The following is a 24130-nucleotide window of genomic DNA, read 5'->3' on the forward strand; positions in this document are numbered from 1 at the left end:
TAAACCCCGCTGCTTTTGTACCTCCCTCTCCTCCTTTAAGACCCTCCTTAAAATCCACCTCTTCACCCCTTCTATATCTCCATCTTTGGCTCTGCGTTTATTTTTGTCCAATTACCCTTCTGTGAAGCGATTTGGGGATTTTTTCTACGTTAAAGGCAGTATAAAAATGCAAGTAGTTGTTGAAGGTAGCAAGTTTGTTCCCCCCTCGCCCACTTCCAAAGGAAAATATACTGGAAGTAATTTCTTTGCGGTTAGATAGCTTAAACCTGGAGTTACAGTAAAGGTCGTGGAAGAAATATTAAACTGCTCGTTATATTGTTTTTATTTTGAAAACACATGTCTCAAGCTCAACAGTAGAGCATTTGTTCAATAGTAAAACAGCATTTATGGCACTAGAATTGTTAATGAGACAGCAGTTGAAAGATATAAAACACAATAATGAATAGTTTAATACTGAGCTCCACCCCTGTTTTAACAAGCATCAACTAGCTGAAATAGACAAACCCTTCATATGTTTTCTCAGCTCTAACACAACATATCTCTCCTCTGTTCAGATTGAAGAATTCTGATTAAATAGGAGTCTGTCCAATAAAAAGGAATACTAATACTGTTTGACTAGGAGTGTTGTATCTTAATATATACAAATTTAATGCACTTACTTCAGCTAGAGATAGGGAGGGGATTAGGAGGCTCAGTGATATCTTTAATTCTCTTCTAAATCTTCATTTGCTTTGTTCATGTGCAATTATTTCTTTCTGCTAGCCTGATGTCAAAGCTTATGCCTGGTTATGACCCATTCTGTGAACAGGTGCTTGTGCATTTTAATGAAATATTACAGTCTGTGATTAATCATCCTGTTACTATGGGCATTCGACAACAAACGGCAGGTCAAAAGATCATGTTGTCCAACAAATGGGCTATAGCATTTATTTTCTCTTCTATCCTTTGGGTGAAGAGGGAAAAAGCGAAGGGAAATGTTAACAACTCTATATAAATGAAGCCCTAACAGTTGACATTGCTGGAGACCAAGAATTGAATTTTGACAATTATGTTCACGGTTACCACCTCAAAATAGATGATTGGCTCTAAAATTAAACTTCAGTTGCTAGCCGTCTTGAATTCACCTTTAATTCTAGAGGAATCTATTAAGGGACAACTGAACCATGCGCAAATCATAGCTAATGGTCAGAGGTTCTGTAAATTTAACATCCTAAGATATTATGATCACAATGGAGGTTTCTAGTTGCCGATCTACAATAAAACACAAAAAGGAATAGACAAAACTGTGCCCTGTAGATAGAGTTTGCCATTCTTGAGTAATTCCTTCATAAACAGCTCATTTACTTTGGCCCTCGTGGATAATGCGGTTTTCCTCAATCATGGAATACATAGCATATTTCAAGTTTCCTATTTATGCATCACATGCTTTTCAATGTTCAGTTTAAACTGAAGAAATCCAATAACTGTTCTTCCTCACCATTCTCCCCCACCTCACCGAGGCAAAACTTTAAAATCAAATGTTTGCTCATTAACCCCTGAAATAACTGAAATACGTTTGCTCCAAAGCTCCGTGGACCACTCCAACTCTCTGCAGCACATAATAAATGTCGCAACTGAACTGATCTCCCCGACTCTCCACCCGTTAGCCCTCCCGAATTCTCTTTTGGCACAGCCTATGTTACCAGACAGGTGACAATCTCAATAGAATTGAACCCACCAGCCGCCTTTTCCATGGCCCTTGTTGTTTTAATATTTGCTCCCAATAATTTTTAAAAACCTGAAGAAAATTAAGTTACCAACGACCCAAATTTGGTACAAATGATAAACAAGCTGAAAACAAGGAAGGGAAAGGTGAGAAGGTAAAGACCAAAAACTTCAAATCCTAACCACAAACTGTGGCAATTAGATTGCTCATGTAGTTGCCAACTACTCCAGGACTACAACAAAATTCAATTTTCATTCACCATTGCTTCCTAACTACACTTTTTAAAGTTTAGGACAATCTTCGACATATTACATCAAAAATAGCATTTTGTACTGTTTTGTTCCATTAAATAAGCCATGTAGTTTTTATTAAGATATCAGATGCAGCTCTATTCTTGTATTTCAAAAGACATTGGCCCAGAAATTCGGGTCGGAGGCTTCCCGCGGGTGCAAGCCCCCGACCTGCACTTACCTAGCGTGCCGGCCGTTGTGCTGTGGGCCCGCATGGGATTCCGATCCTGGGCCTCCTCCAACTGCCGGCGTGCAGTGCTTGCGTATCCCAGGGGCACAGTTAGTTCAATGCGTCCCCTGGGATCACGTGGGCCATGGAGAGCCAATGGTAGCAGGGAATGCTTCATTCCTAAGTTTGACAGGAAGAGCTGTCAAACCTATAAACATAGAAGATAGGAGCAGGAGTAGGCCATTCGGCCCCTCGAGCCTGCTCCGCCATTCAATGCAATCATGGCTGATCATCCAAGTTCAGTACCCGGTCCCTGCTTTCTCCCCATACCCCTTGATCCCTTTAGTCTTAAGAAATATATCCAACTCCTTCTTGAATATATTTAATGAATTGGCCTCTACTGCCTTCTGTGGTAGAGAATTCCACAGGTTCACCACTCTCTGGGTGAAGAAATGCCTCCTCATTTCTGTCCTAAAAGGCCTACCCCTTATCCTTAGACTGTGACCCCTGGTTCTGGATTCCCCGACCATCGGGAACATCCTCCCTGCATCTAGTCTGTCCAGTCCTGCCAGAATTTTATAAGTTTCAATGAGATCCCCTCTCATTCTTCTAAACTCCAGCGAGTATAAGCTCAATCGACCCAATCTCTCCTCATACGTCATTCCTGCCATCCCAGGTATCAGCCTGGTGAATCTTCGCTGAACTCCTTCCATGGCAAGAATATCCTTCCTCAGATAAGGCGACCAAAACTGCACACAATACTCAAGATGTGGTCTCACCAAGGCCCTGTACAACTGCAGCAAGACATCCTTGTTCCTGTACTCAAACCCTCTCACTATGAAGGCCAACGTACCATTTGCCTTCTTAACCTCCTACTGCACCTGCATGCTTACCTTCAGCGACTGGTGCACAAGGACACCCAGGTCTCGTTGCACTTCCCCGTCTCCCAATCTATTGCCATTCAGATAATAATCTGCCTTCCTGTTTTTGACACCAAACTGGATAACCTCACATTTATCCACGTTATACTGCATCTGCCATGCTTCTGCCCAATCACCCAACCTGTCCAAATCATCCTGTAGTTTCTCGGCATCCTCCTCACAGCACACACGCCCACCCAGCTTTGTGTCGTCTGCAAATTTGGAGATATTACATCTAGTTCCTTTGTCTAGATCATTAAAATATAGTGTGAATAGCTGGGGTCCTAGCACCGATCCCTGCGGTACCCCACTAGTCACTGCCTGCCACTCGGAAAAAGACCCGTTTATTCCAACTCTTTGCTTTCTATCTGCCAACCAGTTCTCTATCCAAGTCAATACCTTGCCCCCAATCCCATGTGCCTTAACTTTACACGCTAATCTCTTATGCGGGACCTTATCGAAAGCCTTCTGAAAGTCCAAATACACCACATCCACTGGTTCTCCCTTATCTATTTTACTAGTTACATCCTCAAAAAATTCCAGTAGATTAGTCAAGCACGATTTACCTTTTGTAAATCCATGTTGACTTTGTCCGATGCTGTCGCTGTTTTCCAAGTGCTCTGCTATTACATCTTTTATAATGGACTCTAGCATTTTCCCCACTACCGATGTCAGGCTTACCGGTCTGTAATTCCCCGTTTTCTCTCTACCACCTTTTTTGAATAGTGGGGTAACATTAGCTACCCTCCAATCCATGGGTACTGTTCCAGATTCCATCGAATGTTGGAAGATGATCAGCAATGCATCTACTATTTCTAGGGCCACTTCCTTAAGTACCCTAGGATGTAGATTATCAGGCCCTGGGGATTTATCGGCCTTCAATCCCATCAATTTCCCTAACACCATTTCCCTACAAATACTGATTTCTTTCAGTTCCTCCCTTTCATCAGACCCTATGTTCCCCGACATTCCTGGGAGGTTATTTGTGTCCTCCTTTGTGAAGACTATAAATACTATAGGTCCCAAAACACCACTAAAACTTCAAATAAATTTTTTTTTTTAAATCACATTTTTAAAATAACTATAAATTACATGAAATAACTATTTTAAACAATAATTTAAATTTTTGAAAAAATTAATTACATTTTCTAAGGGCTAAAAATAAACTTAACTTTCTTTAAAGTACTTAAAAATAATAAACTTGTGGAAAAAATGTTTTAATTTTAATTAATTCATCACTTACCTTGTTAAAAGCAGGCCTTGCGCCTGCTTTTTAAAAGTGTAACTCCTGGAGACTTAACCTCCGAGAGAAACCTGCAAAAAAAACGTAAGTTCGCTGCGCACGCGCTGCCTCTCCGGCGCACGCGTTCGACCTCTGAACCCCTTCTTTCAGGGGAACGGAAGTGCCGGTTTCCCGCGCATGCGCAGTGCATGCACAAAACCGGCACTTTCATTGGGCCTACGCTTGAGTACCCCGTGCGTACTCACGCGTTGGGACCCGAATTTCTGGGCCAATGACATAAAGCCAGTTAGACACGCATGCACAAAGAAATAACAATTTAAAATCTGATTTAATCTTCTCAATATGCGTTACAAGTGACCTGTGGTCAGTGGATTCCACTATTGGTTCAAACTCAACCAGTCCTATGGCCAAAAACTGCAAATTCCTCCCTGACGGTGCAGATGAAAAACTGATCAGGCCATCAGAAAACTCAATTCTATAAACACAGTACACTTTTGGCAGGTATCAAACTTTTTTTCACTTTCACAGTACAACATTGGACAAAAATAAGGTACAATGATTGAAAACAATGAAAATTACCAACACTTTTCCTGCAATTGTAACACCATCTCAGTTGGGGGGGAAAAATGGTCAAACCATCTTAGATTATCCTGGCATGACTTCAGTTGGATTCAGACAGCCATGGGAGAAACAGATGTTTAGAACACTGTTCCTATATCAGTGTAGTGTTCTTTCCTATAATCTGTATTAATCTATTATATATATTCTAATAAAGCTACTTTACATCCAAAAGGTAGTGAGTGAAAGGTACAAGACATTTTACCGTAAGACCCCCGACCAGCCAATTTGTGGAACTGTTGCCAAGTGAGAGGCCCTTGCACATGCTGGATGCTCTCCCATGACCTGACCGCTCGTTTCTTCTGAATGGCATCCTGCAGAACAGGCTGAAGTGAGAGAAGCAGGCGCAGAAGATCTTGCGAACATAGCATACTGACGTCCACAGCTGGAGAAAGAAGAATAAATATGAAAGTTTACTGTTAGATGATCAAACAAGAGATCATAAATAGGAGTTGACTTACACTCGAAATTTTGAGTGTGACTATTTCTTCAAGTTTCATTTTTGGCTAGAAACTACCGTTGTTGGTAATAGACAAACACGAAACATTTTTATGACTTTGCTTGTCTGCTATTTTAATGGAGGCATTAGCCGGTTTACTTTAATGTGGGTCAACGTTCCTATTAAATGAACAGATGTAGCCACGTTAAGCATTCATCAACTAATATCCCTAACAGTAATTTCTAGGCTCCCATCACATTCAACATGTTGTATGCAATCATAAAGAACAAAATCCAGGTATGAAATAAACAGTAAAGTATTTTATTTTATGTAATATAAATTTGCAGTTGTTTCCTCAGCTAGGTGCTGGTTAGGAAATAAGTATCAGCTGACATCTGGGAACAAATAGGCTGCAAAAACATTTTACCATGCAGATACAGGTAGACTACCCTTTATCCGGACTTCCGAAAACCGAAACCCTCTAAAAACCGAAGGTTTTTTCGGTCAGCGTAAGTCCAGCGCAAGTCGTGCGCACGACCCCCCACGGACCCCCACCCCGCCGACCCCCCTGCCAACTCCCCCGCTGGCCCCGACCCCCGCCGACCCCCCCCCCCCCCCCCGCGGACCCCCGCCGGCCCAGACGACACCCCCGCCGACCCCGACACCCGCCGACTTACGCTGAGCGTCAGCGTAAGTCGTGCGCACGACCCCCCGGCGGACCCCCGCCGGCCCCGACACCCCCCTCGGCGGGGGGTCGGGGCCGGCGGGGGTCGGTCGCGCGCACGATCCCCCGCCGACCCCCCCGCGGACCCCCGCCGACCCACCTTCCGAAATCCGAAATTCTCCGAAAACCGAAACACGGCTGGTCCCGAGGTTTTCGGATAAAGGATAGTCTACCTGTATTCAGACTGATCCTGCAGTCAGAGATGGACCATGTGAAGGTGAGGGAAGGGTGGAAATTGGAATTCCCTTACCGTCACATGGTCCATCTCCGACTCTTCCCTTCATCAACTTCTCTGTCTCCAGCTCTGGGGATAGGCTATTGACAAACATTCACTACAAGCCCACTGACTCCCACAGCTATCTGGACTTCACTTCCTCCCACCCCTCTTCCTGTAAGGACTCTATTCCATTCTTCCAGTTTCGCCGTCTCCGCCATATCTGCTCTGACGATGCCCCCTTCCATACTAGTGCTTCCGACATGCCTTCCTTTTTCCTCAACCGAGGATTCCCCTCTACTGTGGTTGACATGGCCCTTGATCGTGTCCATTCTATTTCCCGCACTTCTGCTCTCATCCCTTTCCCTCCCTCCTGGAACCACGATAGGGTTCCCCTCGTCCTCATTTTTCACCCCACCAGCCTCCAAATTCAACGGATCATCCTCCGCCATTTCCACCACCTCCAGCGTGATCCCACCACCAAACACATCTCCCCCTCACCTCCTCTTTCAGCATTCCGAAGGGACCGCTCCCTCCGCGACACCCTGGTCCACTGCTCTACCACCCCTCAACACCTGTTTCCTTCGCCCGGCACCTTCCCGTGCAAGCGCAGGAGATGCAACACATGCCCTTTTACCTCCTCCCTTCCCACTGTCCAGGGCCCTAAACACTCCTTCCAGGTGAAACAGCGATTTACTGGTACTTCTTGCAATTTAGTGTACTGTATTCGCTGCTCACGATGCGGTCTCCTCTACATTGGGGAGATCAAATGTAGATTGGGAGACCGCTTTGCGGAACACCTCCGTTCAGTCTGCATGTCACTTTAATTCTCCGATCCACTCCCACTCACCGCCCTCGGCCTCTTACACTGTTCCAACGAAGCTCGACGTAAGCTCAAGGAACAGCAACTCATCTTTCAATTAGGCACTTTACAGCCTTCTGGACTCAACATCGAGTTCAACAGTTTCAGACTGTAACCTCTGCCCCTATCATTTTTTTCCTCTCTCACATGGCAGCTGTCTTCCATTCTGCCATCGTCATTTACACTTCATCTAGAGCCATCTTTTGTTTCTTAACTTGTCCTATTACCATCTTCTTTTGCCTTGCACCATCATCCCTTTTGTTTCTTAATGTCTCCTGCCTTCCAACCTATCACAGACCTTCCCTTTTGTTCTTTCCTCCCCTCCCCCCTTTCCCTACCCCTACACTTGCTTAAAAACCTATTCCATCTCCAGCTTTTTCCAGTTCTGACGAAGGGTCATTGACCTGAAACATTAACTCTGTTTCTCTCTCCACAGATGCTGCCTGACCTGCTGAGTATTTCCAGCATTTTCTGTTTTTATTTCAGATTTCCAGCATCCGCAGTATTTTGCTTTTGCACTGGAAGTACTAAGTATTTTTTGCTCAACATTTTGAAGTGTCCTGGCTATATTTAATCCCTTGACCACCACCTGGTTGTTTAACTCACTGCTGTTTGAGAGACTTTTCTGGGTGCAAAATTAGCTGCCACATTTGTGAAGCACTTTAGGACGTCATGAGGATGTGAATGGTGTTATATGCATCCAAGTTCTTTCTTTTCGTTCCTTATCATTTGCTCTATATGTTAAAACTACTGTAAACCAACACTCAAGACAGTTCTGGACAACAGAAAAGTGAGGTCAAGAATTGGTAGCAGACAGGGGGGATGGGGAAGACATTATAATGATATAAAACATTCCAACCAACCCTTAACTAACTAAAAGTGCCTTTGAAAAGTTGTTCCAACTTCCAAAATAGGTGGAGGGGGAAAAAATGCACAAATAGGATTCAAATGATATATATTTTTTTAAGTTTAAGATGTAAGAAAATATATTAGGTTAGATAAAACAGTAAAATGAAGCTTAGTAAAAATGACAGACCCACTTGGTGGAGGGGGGGTATTGGGGAGAGGAGACGAGGGGGGGGGGGGAAGAAGGGGAAATGACCAAGTAAATTGAAGTGTTTATTAACCCTAAAATATAATACAAAAATATCAATATAAAAATGTTACTCCTGATGTTTGAGTTGCTTAATTATTGAGTTTGTTTTAGCAGCAGAGCAAGTAAGCTAAAGAGGAGACAATCACTTCCTTCGATCTGTGAGCAGTCCAAGAATTGACACCGTTTTAGAGTGCTAGGGTAGAAGCGTGCAAATTCTCACTTGCTTAACTACCTATCTGCTAGAATGGGTCCCACTACATCATTTATTATTTCTAGTAGGAAGACTCAAAATAGCTCCATGAGCTGTTGCCCAACTTCAGTAAATGTTAAACCATATGAATAACTTTAGAACTGGCTTTGGGAGGGCAGGGGGATGTGGAGTAAAAGAAAAGTAATTTTAATATTCATTTACAGAGCAATGGTCCATTACACAAGTCAAGTGTTGAAGACATCAGGGAAACTAGGCTTGTGGAAAGACTTGGATAATGAGATGGAGCTACATTCAGACACACAGGTACAAAGCTGGGACTACTTAAAGTACTAAGTCAGCCTTTCACGGATATTAATCCAACTTCCTTCAAAGCTTTTCCATAAAATTCCCAAATGGCCTGCCTGATATCATTAATTCTCACTGTTTAAACAACATGCTCAAGGAAAAGAAAAAGAAATCAGAATAATTTTAAATAAAATAATTTTTTAAACTGGAACACTTTTGCAGATAAGTCACTATTAAAATCTACTAGCAAATATTCAAACTTGCTATTTATTGATGGCTGTTTGATGCATGGCTAAGTTTTTTTTTTAAATACAGGAACTTAAAAAGAAAAGAAAAGAACTGGGAAAGAGGAGCAATTAGTGCAAAATTATTCACCTTAACAGGAAAATAAATCCATCATAATTGCTAGTTAAAAACAAAATTAGCCCATTTCTGGATAACTGCTGAGCTCTATTCCTGGCTCATCAAATTCGAGTAACTCACCATTTCTTCTTGACCAGAGATGTAAACAAGAGCTTTTCACGAGTGCTTCATCAAGTTTCCCTCCTGACATATTGTCCATGAACTGATATCCCTGCTCCAAAGCAGTGTAACATTCCCTGTAGTAGTCTCTATCCTCCACACGTACTGGCGGTCCCACTGTTCGCAATTTTGCCACTACCGAAGGATCCACTGATCTCAACGGCGAGAAGGGGTTAGTGCACTGGTCCTGAAGTAGCAATATTAACTCATCAGGCACTTTCTCGGGCTCCTTGGGGCCTCCTTCTCCCTGTTCAAGAGAAACATTCCTGAGGTCCTCTAGTCGCTTTTCAGCCTCGCTGCTGCAGTCTGTGTTTCGCCCGATGATATCCACTTCATCTTCCAAAAAAAGCCCGGAGTTGTTTCCAAACCTTCGGTTCATGACAGGGCTGAATCCACATGTGCATGGGCTCTGTGATTCTTTGGTAGGGTCTGGGATGTACAATCCAACATCAGCTCCTTTGATGTATGTGTTACAGACACAGACGCAGCAGCTGTCGAAGCTGCAGTCTTTAAAGAGATTCATGATGGAATCAGATAGGATTAGGTTCACGTAAAGACTGTGTGCCTCAGGGATGGATTGCACCGTTGCTGGTTCTACCGAATTCAGCGGGCGACACGTCGAAGGCGTAGAGGCAGGTGAATATAAATCGGAATTCTCATATTTCACAGAGCCCTGAACGCTAGCTGGACCCCCGCATCCGCGAGGAGTGCGTGGAGTCCTTGGTGTCCTTGGAGTTGGTGCAGAGATGCGTGGAGTGGCGGGTGATGGAAGGACACCGGCACCACTATTACTGGGAGGAGCACTGTTCGTCACTCCGAATGGGGTATGTGTTTGCGGCGTGCAAGTCTGAATGTAATCCTGATCCATACCGCTGCCAACACTGGGAATGTTTCTAGACAACAAAGAAGATTGTCAGTCAAACCCAAAGCAAAACATAACATTCAGTTTTGAAATATGAACTCAAATTCAATTTTAGGATTAAAATAACCACAATACTGTAGTTTTCTCATTCCATATATGAAACAAAACCGTTTCATCAGCCATACACTAACACTTTTAGCCTTCAGTAAAATGTTGCAGATGGATCAGTTATAAATTAGCGCATTTCTTCTCCTAAAATATCAAGTTTTACAGCAATCCATACACAAAATATGCCACTCATTTCCACAGCTAAATCTACACAGGTTGCTGCCAATGTTCCCTCTAATTTATTTTGGGTGCACGGCCCCTTTAACAGGCTGCGCGGCCCATTCAAATTTCCGCACATGCACGGGTTTTCCATTTAAAAAGCTGGTAAGCCAGCCTGCGTGGAACCTCCACACCGCCATGCGGCCGCACAGCTTAACGGGAACATTGGTTGCTGCCACCTATTTTGTCACATTCAATCATAACCTTCTGGAAGCGCAGCGCGGCAGCAGAGAGTTGCAGAATGTTCAGTGTTACAAGATGCGGTAAACACAAGTTCAACCCCTACTCTGTAAAAGTTACAGATCTAAACTCCCAGTGGGGTTTTCCCCCTATTCATGGCATCGAGAGTACCAACAGTCGTGCACAAAGGTTCAGTTCCAATGGCGCCCTGTTGCGGATCCAAGCGATGCCAGGTGGAGTGCGCAGTGGCTGCCAGCAAGGAAGTTGGGGGGGGGGGGAAGAAAAAAAAATGAGAGTTTTACTTCAATGTCACTTAGCAGCTCCTGAAGGCCAGCTAAAGGGGGCACGGAGAGTAGTATGGAAGTAAGTCATGTGTGACCCCAACCCTCTTGTGAGCAGCAGATGCATGGAGGGCAGGCAGATCAGGGGAAACAGGATATGTTACACTTGAAATTTTAAAAAATGATTCTGTATTTTTATGCTCATTAATGAGCAACTCATAATTTTGCATCCATGCAAAATACTTGCTTTGAGATTCATCAGCCATAAATATTATATTAAGAGATTTGGCAAATTGCAAAATCCCACAAACTTCTACACTTACATAATTTGCTGAGTACTGTAATTTTGCATTAAAAAGGCCATAGGCGGCAGCAGATCCTTAGAACCTCAAAAGTTTACAGCACAGAAAGAGGCCATTCGGCCCATTGGGTCTATGCCAGTATTTGCTACAGTAATCCAAATCCCGCTCTCACCATCGCCCTGTATCTTCCTCTGCTTCAAATATTCATACAATTTTCTCTTAAAAGCTGCAGGGATGTCATGCTCCTAACCTCCCTCCTCACTCTCTTACTAACATTTCAAATTCATGACCCCTTATCATGGGCATCAAAGCCAGAGGAAATAGTCTTGCCCTATGAAAACACGTTATAATTTTTAAAAACCTATTAAATCTCCTCTGCTTCATTGGAAATGGTTTGTTCAAATCCTTTTCTGTTTGAATTCAGTTTCTAGTCAATTGTCAGCACTTGCTTTACACATACTGCAACTCAAACTTACATGTCCCGGATGTACGGCATAGGAGGTACAGGAGGAAGCAGATCCAGCTTGCCGACAGTCCACGAAGGACGGTACACACACTCCTCCGGCAGTTTGACAGGAGGCAGACACTGGCTTGGTAAGATTTTCAGTGGCGCAAACATTGTACAACCCACATAACCTTGGCACTTCTCGGGGCTATAAACATAAGAAAAATCCTGAGGAAGAAAAACAAGAGGACTTTAGTTCAGATTTTGTAATTGCACATGGGCAACAATGCCAGATCCATGGCTAGCCTTCATATAAATAAGTCCATTTTCTCTCATTTCCTCCTGTGAAGCATCTTGGATGATTTGCTATGATAAAGGCACTGCATTAATGCAAGATGTTGTTTTGGTAGTACATAAATTGTTACAATCATGTTACTAAAGTCATTTTGAGCATTGGAGTGCAAGTCATTACTGTTAATATAGCCAATATAATCCGTTAAGTTCATGGCAACAACAAAAATTACTTTAAAAACTTTAGAGTTTTAAAGAAATTCTGTAAGTTATACATTTTTAATTTTGTCACCTTGATCTCTGAAGGTTTAGGGCTACCCATCCCCTCCTCCACTTCAATCTTGAAATGGTTCAGACTTGTTGCAGTAAAATGGTGGCCATCCAGAGTCATTCCTGGGGTGTTATCCAGACCTCCAAATTCTTTGCAGTTAATATTCATTGGAGAGTAGCCTGGACCATGCTGCTCCAAGGACGGAGGTGTTGGAAACATCTGCTGTAGGTCTGCAGAGCCTACAGAAACACATTAATCTGAGAACAAGTTTGGGAAAAAACTTACAGGGCCGCAAGATTCTTGGGATAGAAGTTAACTGAAGCCAAAAACCTAGCAATGTTGTGGTCACCTGCTGTAACTTTTGAGTCAACATTTTACCTAGCTGTATATACAGCCCACACTTATTAACATTTCTATACTTATGCTTAGCTCTCAAGTCCATTGCACTATTCTGTAATCAGCTTTTGGGAGGATGCATGGAGGCTTGAAGTCCAAGGCAGAACAAGCTGCTCTATTAATCTACATAGTGAGGACCATGATTTATGCGACCATTAAGAAGCCCACAACATCCTAACATGCGTAAATCATTCAGACTCTTAATTAAAAGTTATATAAAAACACCCTTCCTCAATCAGCTGAAAGCACAAATTGGCAACCATCAGCTCCCACACAAGCATGATGGGTGTTCTCGGTTGTTTAAAACAAGTGTAGGTTGTGAATTAAATGCTTATTGCATGGCGAACCTTAATGATTAACTCTAATCTCATTTTTAATGGTCAAAAGAAAGGTACAAAGAACACGTTTTCCTTTTTAAAAGCAAACAAGTTATATAATCAGGGAGATAAATATAATGGCTATTGGATTATTCCTGGATTACATTTTTAAAAATAATTTTGCTTACTTATACAAGGGAATGTGTCAAAAGGCCCCGCCTTTGAATCCCTATTGCCCATTTTCTCATCCGAGCCAACATGTGCATTTCGAGAACCAGTCTGAACAAAAATAATTAGATGAACAACAGTCAACTCTTCTCAGAAGAATAGTACATTCCAAAACTACTCATATTGATAACAAAACATTAGCATATTGCCTTTCCAGAGTTATTAATGATGTATAAACTGGTAGAGAAACCAATTGCAAGACTAATTTGCACATATATTAAGTAAACCGTGCAATCTCCATTATTGTTTTGTAAAAACATTTTTATGCAAGTTTCTTCTACATTTAATAAAGGCTATATCATGTTGACTTAAGAGGGGAAAAAAGTTAAGATTTCTAGTGGCACAAGTCCAGAAAGTTTTAGAAGCATATTCTCAAAAATAATGTCCTCCCCCCCCAAAAAAGTAAGCACTCTGATGTTTTGCATATATGAAAGATCCCTGCCTTAAGAGTAGCCCCACATCATCCATCACTGAAGGCTGGCGCTCAGCACAAGTCAAGTATTGCCCTACAGGTAGGGCAGTTCCCAATCTGCTGTCATGCATACACTAGCAGCTATTGGCAGAAACCAGAGTTCAAGTCGCCTTATCTCCCCACTGTAACAACCAAGGAAAGGCATGGGAAACCAAATAAACATTTCAAACTGGGCAAAATAACTCACCCCAAGCTCGTCCTCGTCATCAAACAGATTGTCAAGGTCCTTGTATGAGACAACCAGATCAACCTCATTCATGAGACTGTTGGATGCAGTCCGATTGTGTGAGGGTGATTTTTGTCCATCTACAATATTAAGAGAGAAAACCTATTAAAATTTTACATAACTACTTGTACAAGAAGTTCTAGACTAACACTTTCAATTACAGTTACACATTATTATGGCAAGTGACAAATACAGTAAATTAGCATAAACTGGCTGCCATGTCTGCCTACAAAGCAACAGTAGTTACACTTCTAAACTACTTCATTGGCTGTAAAACGCCTTGAGATATCCTGAGGTTGTAAAAGGCACTGTATAAATGCAAATTATTTCTTTCAATTGAAACCAGAATCTGGTAGCTTTAGTGGTGAAGGCAGCGGGAAAGTATCTGAAAAAACCTGTCTCACTCACCTGTTAACAGATTATAAAGGCTATAAATAAAGGCAAACAGTAGCTTACTTAAAAAAAACCATGATGTATGATCACTCAAACACACGTTTTTACATAGAACTATATATCTAACCTATTCTTAAATGTTGACATGATCTCCGCTTTAATCACTAGCTCTGGTAGAGCATTCTGCAGCCTCATAAATCTCTGGGAAAAGGTTTTCTTGCTCTCCACCCTAAATCGCTTGCATTTAATTTTATATCTTTGCCTCTTTGTTCCACACCCCTCAACCACAGTAGAGTCTATTTTTTATCTATTCTGCCACATTCCTTCATAAATTTTAAATACCTTTATCAAACCACCCAATAATCTCCTCTAGCAAAAACAGACCCATTTTTTTTTTTTTTTTAATTAATTCTCGGCGTGTAGGTGTCATTGGCAAGGACGGCATTTATTGCCACTTCCTAGTTACCCTGAGAAAGTGGTGGGCCACCTTCTTGAACTGCTGCTGTGGTGAAGATGCTCCCACAAAGCTGTTGGGTAGGAAGTTCCTGTATTTTGACCCAGCATCACTTAATTTTTAAGCCTTTCTCTGTATTTGTATTTCCTGCTGTCCTCTCTATTGCTTCAACATCTTTCCCATAGTGGGGAGCACACAACAGCAAACAGTACTCCAACTGTGGTCTTACTAAGGTTTTATATAGATTCGGCATTATTTCTCGACTTTTATATCTCTTGCCATAAAATGCAACATTCCACTAGCGCTTTTTAAAAATTGGCCTTATCAACTCGAGGTGATGCTTTTCATGTTTTGTGAAGCTGAACACCCAAATCCCTCTGCTCTTCCATATTACCCAGCCTTTCCCCATTCAAAGTACACTTTTATTAATTTTCTAAAACAAAATGTTCAATCTCACACTTGCTGATATTGAATTCCATCCGTTACTTTTTTACATATTTGACCAATTCAGGATTCACCTTCTCCAATTTCCACCTTTATTGTAAACACTGATGCAAAGCACTTGTTAAGTATTCCCACCAATTTTTGTTTATCCTCTAACTCACAACTCTTCTCTTCCCCCCCCCCCCCCCCGAGTCCCACCTCACATTTAACAATTCTTTTTACTGATTATATTACCAGTAAAGAATTCTACAAATATTTGTGATTCTCTGCTCACACTGCCTCCTTGCTGTCCTTATCTCTCTCCACCTCAGTTTCTTTAATGAATTACAAACAATTTTTACGTTAACCAGCCCTTTCTCATAATCAACTTGGGAGAGTGTTGTATATTGAACAGTAAGCCTGACATCCAGAGCAATTTGTGTGAAAGAAAATGTCACCTGCAAATAATCTCAAATCACAAAATGTGCTATAAAATGTGGCAGACTACAGCCAAGAAGTATTCAATCCAAAATGCTCATCAGGTGGAATAAGTCATTAATGTCAAATAAGGATCCAAAGAGCAGTCTGAATCATCCCTAAAGCAATCACACTTCAACAGTGTGCAAGAAAAATACTATTCTGAAACAGAAAAATCCCCGAAGTTGGAATCAGACATCAAATTAACAGTTACTCAAACTAAAAAAAACTGATCCTACCCAGGTCGGATTCAAAGTATAGTACTGTACCACCTTCCAGCTCAAAACAAGGGGGACAGGCAGCAGAAATGAGAAAATAATTTTCTAAAACTGACAACTTCTAAACAATCCCCTCCTCTGAGTCACCTTTTTAAATTTGGCACACAAAAACAAAAATGGTCTGATGGCCAGTATTTGATGATATCAAGTGCCCAGTAATCAGTAATTTTCCACATCAGTGTATCTACTACTCTTTGATTCCTAGCTCTGAAAATAAAAATTTGAACCTGAAGATGTTGTTCATGCACAAAGACCCCTCAATAGCACTGGGCCTTGTTCATCGCTATGCTTCTCCACAATGCAGAGGTGGCACTATTAAATAAGGCTAATTATGCACAGCACCCAAGGAGAAAAATCAAAAATAAATTCTGAAAGGGTTTCTACCCAAAACGTTAACCTTCTCTCAGATGATGATGGGCCTGCTGTTGTATATTTCCAGCATTTTTCAGTTTTTTGTAATATAAAAATAACTGCAAGAACATAAAACAAACATACACAATACACATTCACTCTACTTTTGTTGGTTGTGGAGATGATGGTTTATTAGGGAGGGAGGGGAGAGAAGAAGCGGTAGGAAAGAGGGGAGGAGGAAGTAACAGTCAACTATACCTGGCTTTGTTCCAGAATTGAATATCGACATGGCATCCTCTCCTTCCGCTGGTAGCGTTGAGTGGGACACACCAGCACTGTCATTGTCTCCCTGGAATACAGCAACTGAAATTTACACATATATCCATGTCCAACTAATGCTATTATACTGTGAGGGCTTGCACGCTCAGATTTAATTTGGATGTAACCTGACAATATTAGGATTAGCCCAATACTTAAGCATTTTCCTTTAACTGAAATCTAAATACATGCCTTCAAGTCACAATCCTGCTGACATACTGTTGGGAAGGCGGTTGGACACACCAAGCATGGGCGCCGAGGCTTTTCACAACAAAGGAAGTTAAAATGACAGCAAGTCAACTGCACGCGCCTTGCACACCTTGCAGTTAGCTTTAGAGCACCACAGGCAGAGGCCTGAAGGAAGGACAGCACTCAACAAGGAATGGTGTGCGATAGGGAGAGATTAAGAGAATATAAAGTGCAACCAAAAAAAAAAATCAGTAATTGTACATGTCTCCACATTTTGAAAACAGCGACAATGAGGAAATAACCAGTTTTCTTTTCTGCACATCATGCCGCAGCCTGAAAACAAAGCCAAACAGACAACCCTTTCAACACGAGTTTACAAGTAGCATGGTTTTTATCCAGCCAATATAATTTTCGATAACTAAATCTAAATTTCATAACTCCATTTGCACTGGATTTGACGACCATCTCCAACTTTATACAGAGCACATTTTGAACCATGCACTCTGCTGCCCGTATCCCATCCCACACCCAAGTCCTGCTCACCTATCAGCCCTGCCCTTGCTGAACTACATTGGCTCCCAGTCCCACACTGCATCCATTTTAAAATCTCCATCCTCGTGTTTAAATCCCTTCATGGCCTCAACACTCCCCCATCTCTGTAACCTCCTCTAGCCCGATCACCCAACTCCACCGTCCCAGAACTCTCCGTTCCTCTGGTCTCTTGTGCATTTTCCTCTCCCTTCACTCCACCTTTGGTGGGCAGGCATGCCTGCCGCCGTCTAGACCGGAAGCTCGGGATTTCCCGCCCTAAACACATCTGCCTCACCACCTCTAACGCCTCCTTTAAAGGCCCCCTTTAAAATCCATCTCTTTGAACAAGCTTTTGGTTATCCCTCCTAATATCTCCTTCCCTGGCTCGGCGTCCATTATTGCCCAATTGTGCCACTGTGAAGTGCCTTGGGACGGTCTCCTACATTAAAGCTGCTACTGTATATAAATGCAAGTTATGTTATGTTAAGATTTCACCTGCCTTCATCATTACACTGACGTCTATGTACATGCTTCAATATAGACAATGTACGTATCACAAACCACCAAAAAATTGATTAACTGGTCATTTCTCTCATGTGCTGTTTGTGGGATCTTACTGTACACAAATTGGCCACTGTGTTTGCCTACAAGACAAATGTCAACACTTCAAAGTAATAAGCTGGCTGTAATGCACTTTGGGATGCCCTGAGGCTGTGAAATGCACTAAATACACACAAGTATTTTTTGTTGAACTAATTTTAATCACTTAACAATCACCCTCACAAACAAGCCAATGACATACTTTTAGAGACAGTGAACAGAAACAGCAGCTGTTCAGAGTCAGGGGGTAGGCGTAGGAATAACTGGCAGGACCAGTCCTACCTGAGGTGCAACCACCCACCACCACAAAGTCCACAGCATAGACCAAGCAAGTTTTCCCAGCTGTGAAATGGTGTGGCAGTAGAATGCAGCAATATGAACTTCAAAAAGGAGAGGGAAGAAAAGAGAGGCATTAATACAAAGTAACTGGTTTAATGAGTGTTTTCCATCACTCAGTTTTCAACTTTCAAACAGTCAATATTTACAAAGCAAATAGAACTTTCAAAATAAAATGCAACTCTTATCCAAAGCAACGCTCATTGAATAAACAGGAAATTTAGACACAAAATACTTGCTGCAGGAATAAGGTTACTTCAGTTGATTCTCTGTTTTTGTGTAAGTAACGAGGATTTTATAATCTGCCAATGCAAACTGAGTTCAATACTTGAGCGCATTGCAACTAAAAGCAGAAGTGTTGCCATTAGGTTCAGTTAGCATTTAGGAGAAAAAAAAAATAGGGCAGTTAAAGACAATCTACTTTAATTTTGTACCAATCTGTTCAGTGTACAATCCATCACCTCAAACTGTTTCCGCTATTGGTGGCAGACCTGTGACCAACAATATTTCACGGTAGTGTTCGTATGCATAGAAAGCATTTTGAATTATATAAGATTAAAAGAACAAAAAGTGGTTTAGGTATAGTTTTTTTCATAATTCAGGCACACTAAAATTTCACATGCTCATGGAAATCCTAGTGACAACAAACTGGGTACACAAACTGAGGTTTCCCTGAAATGCAGCATTAATGGAAAATTACCTCAACTATAACTCACCTTGTGTGCATGTTTCCTTCCCGGGTCCCTCTCACTGCCTTGCTTATCTTTCTTATCAGGAAAGCTGAACTCCTCATCATCATCAAATGCATATGGATCAACTTCCGACTTGGAGTCAGCCTCTAGGCGAAAGCTCTTGTAATATTGGTTTCTACTCTGGATATATCCCTGTACCCGCTCTTCAGAAATCTTTAATGGCTTATTTGAACGTACCACCAACCTTAAAAAGTAAAAAAAAAAAATTATTCAACTTGTTCAGCTGTGATTAAGTATTGAAAGTTGCCTTACCCTATTTACATTTAATAAGACAAAAAAGGCTCTGGAGCTCCAGTTTCCAGCCCAATGTTTGTTCTTCCTGACCGTTCCACCCCAAACACACAGCAATTGTAAGCTTACGAGGCTTTGGAATCCTCCAAAAATTAATCGTAAATGCTGAAAAGGGGTATTTACCTGCTTTAATCGAGAACATCGTTTGTTTAAACTGTTGCTTTAAACAAACTACGACCCTGCTCTTACCTACTTTTACTGTCTTTATAAAAATAAGACATATCAGGCACTCAGCGTTTATCCTGCTCTGCAAAGATTGTTTTCATGTGGTCAAAAATTACATTTAAAAACTCAATGGATGGTCTACAGCAACCAAAGGTCAGCCAAAACGTCAGGCTATTGCATTATCACCACAGGAATGTCTTGCAAGATATTTTACCCTGTGTATGCGCTTAGCAGCATACAATATCAGAGTAAAGCAAGTGCGCCACTATGCGTTGTTTATTGTTTTAAGAAAAGCAAAAACTGAATTACAGAAGTTCACACTTCAGATGTATAGGGCTGGATTTTATCAATGGAGGCGGGTAGGAAGCGGGACTACAACTTTCAGGGTTGTAATCCTGCCTCCATCGAGTTGTGGCCAACCCACTCGATTTTCCCTCGAGTGACCTTGTTGAGCCCGCCCAGCAGGCTCAGCAGGCCAATTAAGGGCCACCCGGCAACAGGTGACGTCACAGATTGACATTTCATCTGTCAAGAGCTTTTGACAGATGAAATATCAGCATTTGACAGCTCTTTGAAGCTGTCAAACACTGACAATCTGTACACTAAGTTAATTCCTTCCTCTCAGGCTGATTTAGAGATTGCTCCAGAACAGAAAGCAGAGGCTGCAGCTTTTGACAGCTCGCGGCCATTCTGCTTTCTGTGCCGGTGGGCTGAGGGAGTCCCGAGACCTGAAGGAAGGAAGCCTGCATTAGTAAGTAAAACTTATTTAAATACTTTACACACACCAAACACACTTACCTCTGCACTCATGCACCCATCACTCACCTGAACACCGGATATCTCGAACCCTCCAAGTCCTTCAGCCCGAAGGTCCGCCTCGCTAACTTGGCGTGATTTGGAGCCGTCGGGCAGCCCACACTTCAGGGATAAATATAGGGATTAGGCTAAAAACGATCTGTTAACTACCTGTTAACAGGCAGTTAATTGGCACTAATCCCCTTCCCGCCTCGGGGAGGCAGCTCCCAGCACAGGTCGGGTACTCGCCTCCTGGGAAACGGGCATGGAGGCGGGTTGGGTTCATGCCCCCCCGATTTCTAACACCCCACCCGCCTCCATGGCCCAGGGAAATTCTAGCCCATAGTGCTTGCTGCAGTGCAAACTTTCCAGTCTCTGAGCAGCGTTACCGGTACTGCGCCTGCACAATAACAGTGCACCAGAGCAGCAACAATGCCTTTTTAAAGTAAATGAAAACCTTGCCCACCTGCATCAGGCAGATCTGAAACTTTATTTTTGTCTTAACCCGTACTTTTGTGAAGAGATTTGAGCTCCTCTAATGAGACATTATGAGAAAAGTCAAGTTCCTGGGTACACGTAGGAGCACAGAAAGTAACAGCTGCTACTGCTGAACATTTCGCAAACACAGCAGAATCTTGATAAATGCACAAGTACTTCTGCCAAAAAATGCTGGCTTGGATCGAGGTTTCTACATCAACAAGAAGGGTAAACCAGTGTCAAGAATAAAGCAGTAATCGAATGCAAGGTGGAACCTGAAGTGCATAGAAATTTCTTATCAGTTTTGTCCCCCTATTGCATCAAGGTGGGCGAGATCAAAAGCCTTGATACATCAAGTAAGTGCTGCATCACGCCTAATCAGCAGCTCCCAGGTAAATGTATTATTTTTAAATTTCTAAGGATGTGGGTGAGAAGCTGGGGTTGTTCTCCTTAGAGCAGAGTAGGTTGAGAGGAGATCTGATAGAGGTGTTCAAAATCATGAGGGGTGTTGACAGAGAGAAACTGTTCCTATTGGCGGAAGGGTCGAGAACCAGAGGACACAGATTTAAGGTGATTGGCAGAAGAACCAAAGGCGACAAGAGGAAAAACTTTTTTACACAGCGAGTGGTTAGGATCTGGAATTCACTGCCTGAAAGGGTGGTGGAGGCAGACTCAATTGTGGCTTTCAAAAGGGAATTGGAAAAGTACCTGAAGGAAAAAAAAATGGCAGGGCAGGGGCGTGGGACTAGCTGAAGTGCTCTTGCATGAGCTCGACGGGCCGAATGGCCTCCTTCTGTGCTGTAACCATTCTATGATTCTATGACACTGGCAAGGCTGCATTTATTGACCATCCCCAGTTAGCCTGAAAAGGCCTTCTCCTCGACTTGCTGCAGCGTTTGTGTTGATGGTGCCCCCACAATGGTGTTAGGTGGGAAATTCCAGGATATGGACCGAGCGACAATGAACAGCGAAATATGCTCACGTCAGAATGGTGTACAATTGAAGGGGAACTTGTAGAGATTATGATGTGCCCATAACATTGCTGCTCTTGCCCTTCTCAGCAGTAGACGTCACAGGGGGACAGAGTAACCTTGGTGAGTTGCTGCAGTGCACGCTGTAGAGTGTACATAGTGCTATCACAGTGCGCCACTGGTGGAGTGGGGTGGATAGAGCCTAGCGGCAAGTAATAGTCATGCCACATAAGTTTGAGTGTTTTGTGGTTGCTCCGATCCAGGCAAGTAGCGAGTATTCCATCGTATTCCTGTCGCAAATCTGCTCTTGTAGTCACGGTATTGACGTGGCTGGTCCAGTTAAGTTTCTGGTCCATGGTGATGGTGATGCCTTTAAAGGGCAAAGGGAGTGACTAGGCTTTCTTTTGTTCAAGACGGTCATTACCCGGTGCTATGTGATACAAAAGTTACCTGCCATTTGTCAGTCCAAGCCTGGATATTATTCAGGTTCTGCTGCAGCCTGGCTTTGGCTGCTCCATGATCAGAGGAATTGTGAATGGGGTGAACACTGGAACTGCCAGTGAACAGCTCCACTCCTGGCCGTATGACGGAGAAAAGGTCATTGATGAACTCCTGCAACTGTGTCCTGGGGCTGCAATGACTGGCCGCCTACATCCATAAACATCTTCCTTTTGTCAGGCATGACTCCAGCCGCTGCAGGGTTTTCCCTTTGACTCCCACTGCCCTCAGTTTCACTAGTGCTCCTTGGTGCCATATTCAGTCAAATGCTGTCTCGATGTAGCGGGCAGCTACTCACTGGACTTTCAGTCACGTGTTTATAGGCAGGAATATCACAGTATGCCAAAGCAATGCGAGGCTTATCCCTTCAAGGTTGTCTCAAATCCCCTGCCCGAGTTCAATTCAGGCAACTTCACACCCAAGCTACACTGTTCAGTTTGAGATAATACAAAGCAAAAACTACTTTGCATCAAATGGGTAGGTGTATATAAGAATTAGGAGCAGGAGTAGGCCATACAGCCCCTCAAGCTTGCTCCACCATTCAATAAGATCATGACTGATCTTCAACCTCAACTCCACTTTCCTGCCCGATCTCCATATCCCTCGATTCCCCTAGAGTCCAAAAATCTATCTCAGCCTTGAATGTACTCAATGATTCACCATCCACAGCCTTTTGGGGCATTCCAAAGATTCACAACCCTCCGAGTGAAGAAATTCCTCCTCACCTCAGTCTTAAATGGCCGACTCCTTATCCTGAGACTATGCCCCCTAGTTCTAGACTCTCCAGCCAGGGTAAATAACCGCTCAGCATCTACCCTTTCACTCCCCCTCAGAATCTTATATGTTCCAATGAGATCACCTCTCATTCTTCTAAACTCCAGAGTATAGGCCCAATTTACTAACTTATAATCACGTGCAACTAGATGGCACTGTGCTTTGGTCTTCCAATGTGCCAGGAATTATAGCATTGTAGCATGTGGGCTTTCACCCAGATCGCCCTCTCACCATACCAGAGTGAGGGAACAGAACAGAAAGAGAAACAAAGAGGTGCCAGAGACTTAGCATTTCCTCACAGGCTGGGTGAGGGAAGGGGCACATCAAAAAACCAGCAAGCTAACCACCGTTGCCCATTTTTGTATTTCCTACCAATAAACTCCAAAGTACCTTGAGGGGCAGGTTGCTCAGCCAACCTCGGGTAGGGTTTGGTGCACAGAAATCAAGGACAGAAAACTAAAGATAATTAATTGCCTCCCAAAGAAGTAACTGGCTAGCATTTTTAAAATACCAATAGCAATTTTTAAGTCAAAGTTTACTTAAAGACCAAGACAAGTCTGCAAGAACCATGACCTGAAAATTAGCCTTCAATTTAGTTTCTAGAAGATACAGTAATGCCAATTAGTTGTGTTTGTTTACCCTTCCAGTGGTTAGCCAACAATGTGGGTGTGACTGAGCGCAGGCTCCAGTCTGGCAGGAGCCTGCGGCTTGCTCGCACACAGGCGACGATGGATAGTTCTAAAGGTGAACAAACTTTGTCAGTCAGTGTACTTCACATCTCAGTAATTAGAGGGATTTTTTCAGCCTAGATAATTTGGGAGTGTTCTATAATTCAATTAAAATCAAGACAATGCTTAAGCTGGTTACAATATTTTTGGCAGCCTATAAAAAGAATTGTAGGTCAGTTCAGCACGAAGGTATAACACATTTGGTTGTGCCAACCACCTGTGCCACAGAGCAGAAACAATGTTTTTCAATACTATGAAGTCCTGATGTTAACCACCTCAAAGGAATGACAACATCATAGAGCCCACACACACACCTCCTAATATAGATAAAGGGAAAAATATGAAGTTACAGGACCTTCCTCCATCCCTCACCTGAATGTGTTGACTGTTTGCTGAGGTATGGTCCTATGAGCACAGTGAGGAGCAGAGTGCG

The 24130-nt window shown here is 42.6% G+C and overlaps 1 protein-coding gene across 2 annotated transcripts in view; it reads right to left on the bottom strand.

Annotated features, from left to right (window-relative positions):
• The window catches only part of med13a (mediator complex subunit 13a), a 140196-nt gene that overhangs the window by 38079 nt on the left and 77987 nt on the right, over positions 1–24130 (bottom strand). For both annotated transcript variants that reach the window (XR_015073247.1, XM_085964700.1), the window contains exons 11-18: positions 18963–19182; positions 16531–16621; positions 13858–13976; positions 13159–13249; positions 12279–12496; positions 11727–11923; positions 9260–10191; positions 5151–5330 (exon numbers count right to left, since the gene is read on the bottom strand). Coding sequence is in view for 1 of the 2 variants with exons in the window: in XM_085964700.1 (XP_085820826.1) it covers positions 5151–5330; positions 9260–10191; positions 11727–11923; positions 12279–12496; positions 13159–13249; positions 13858–13976; positions 16531–16621; positions 18963–19182 (2048 nt within the window). In the remaining variant the exon portion in view is untranslated. The remainder of the gene's footprint in view (positions 1–5150; positions 5331–9259; positions 10192–11726; positions 11924–12278; positions 12497–13158; positions 13250–13857; positions 13977–16530; positions 16622–18962; positions 19183–24130) is intronic.

This window comes from Somniosus microcephalus, chromosome 22 (genome assembly GCF_052327205.1).
Source record: "Somniosus microcephalus isolate GS21.2 chromosome 22, FLI_Smic_1.0, whole genome shotgun sequence".
Taxonomy (NCBI): domain Eukaryota; kingdom Metazoa; phylum Chordata; class Chondrichthyes; order Squaliformes; family Somniosidae; genus Somniosus; species Somniosus microcephalus.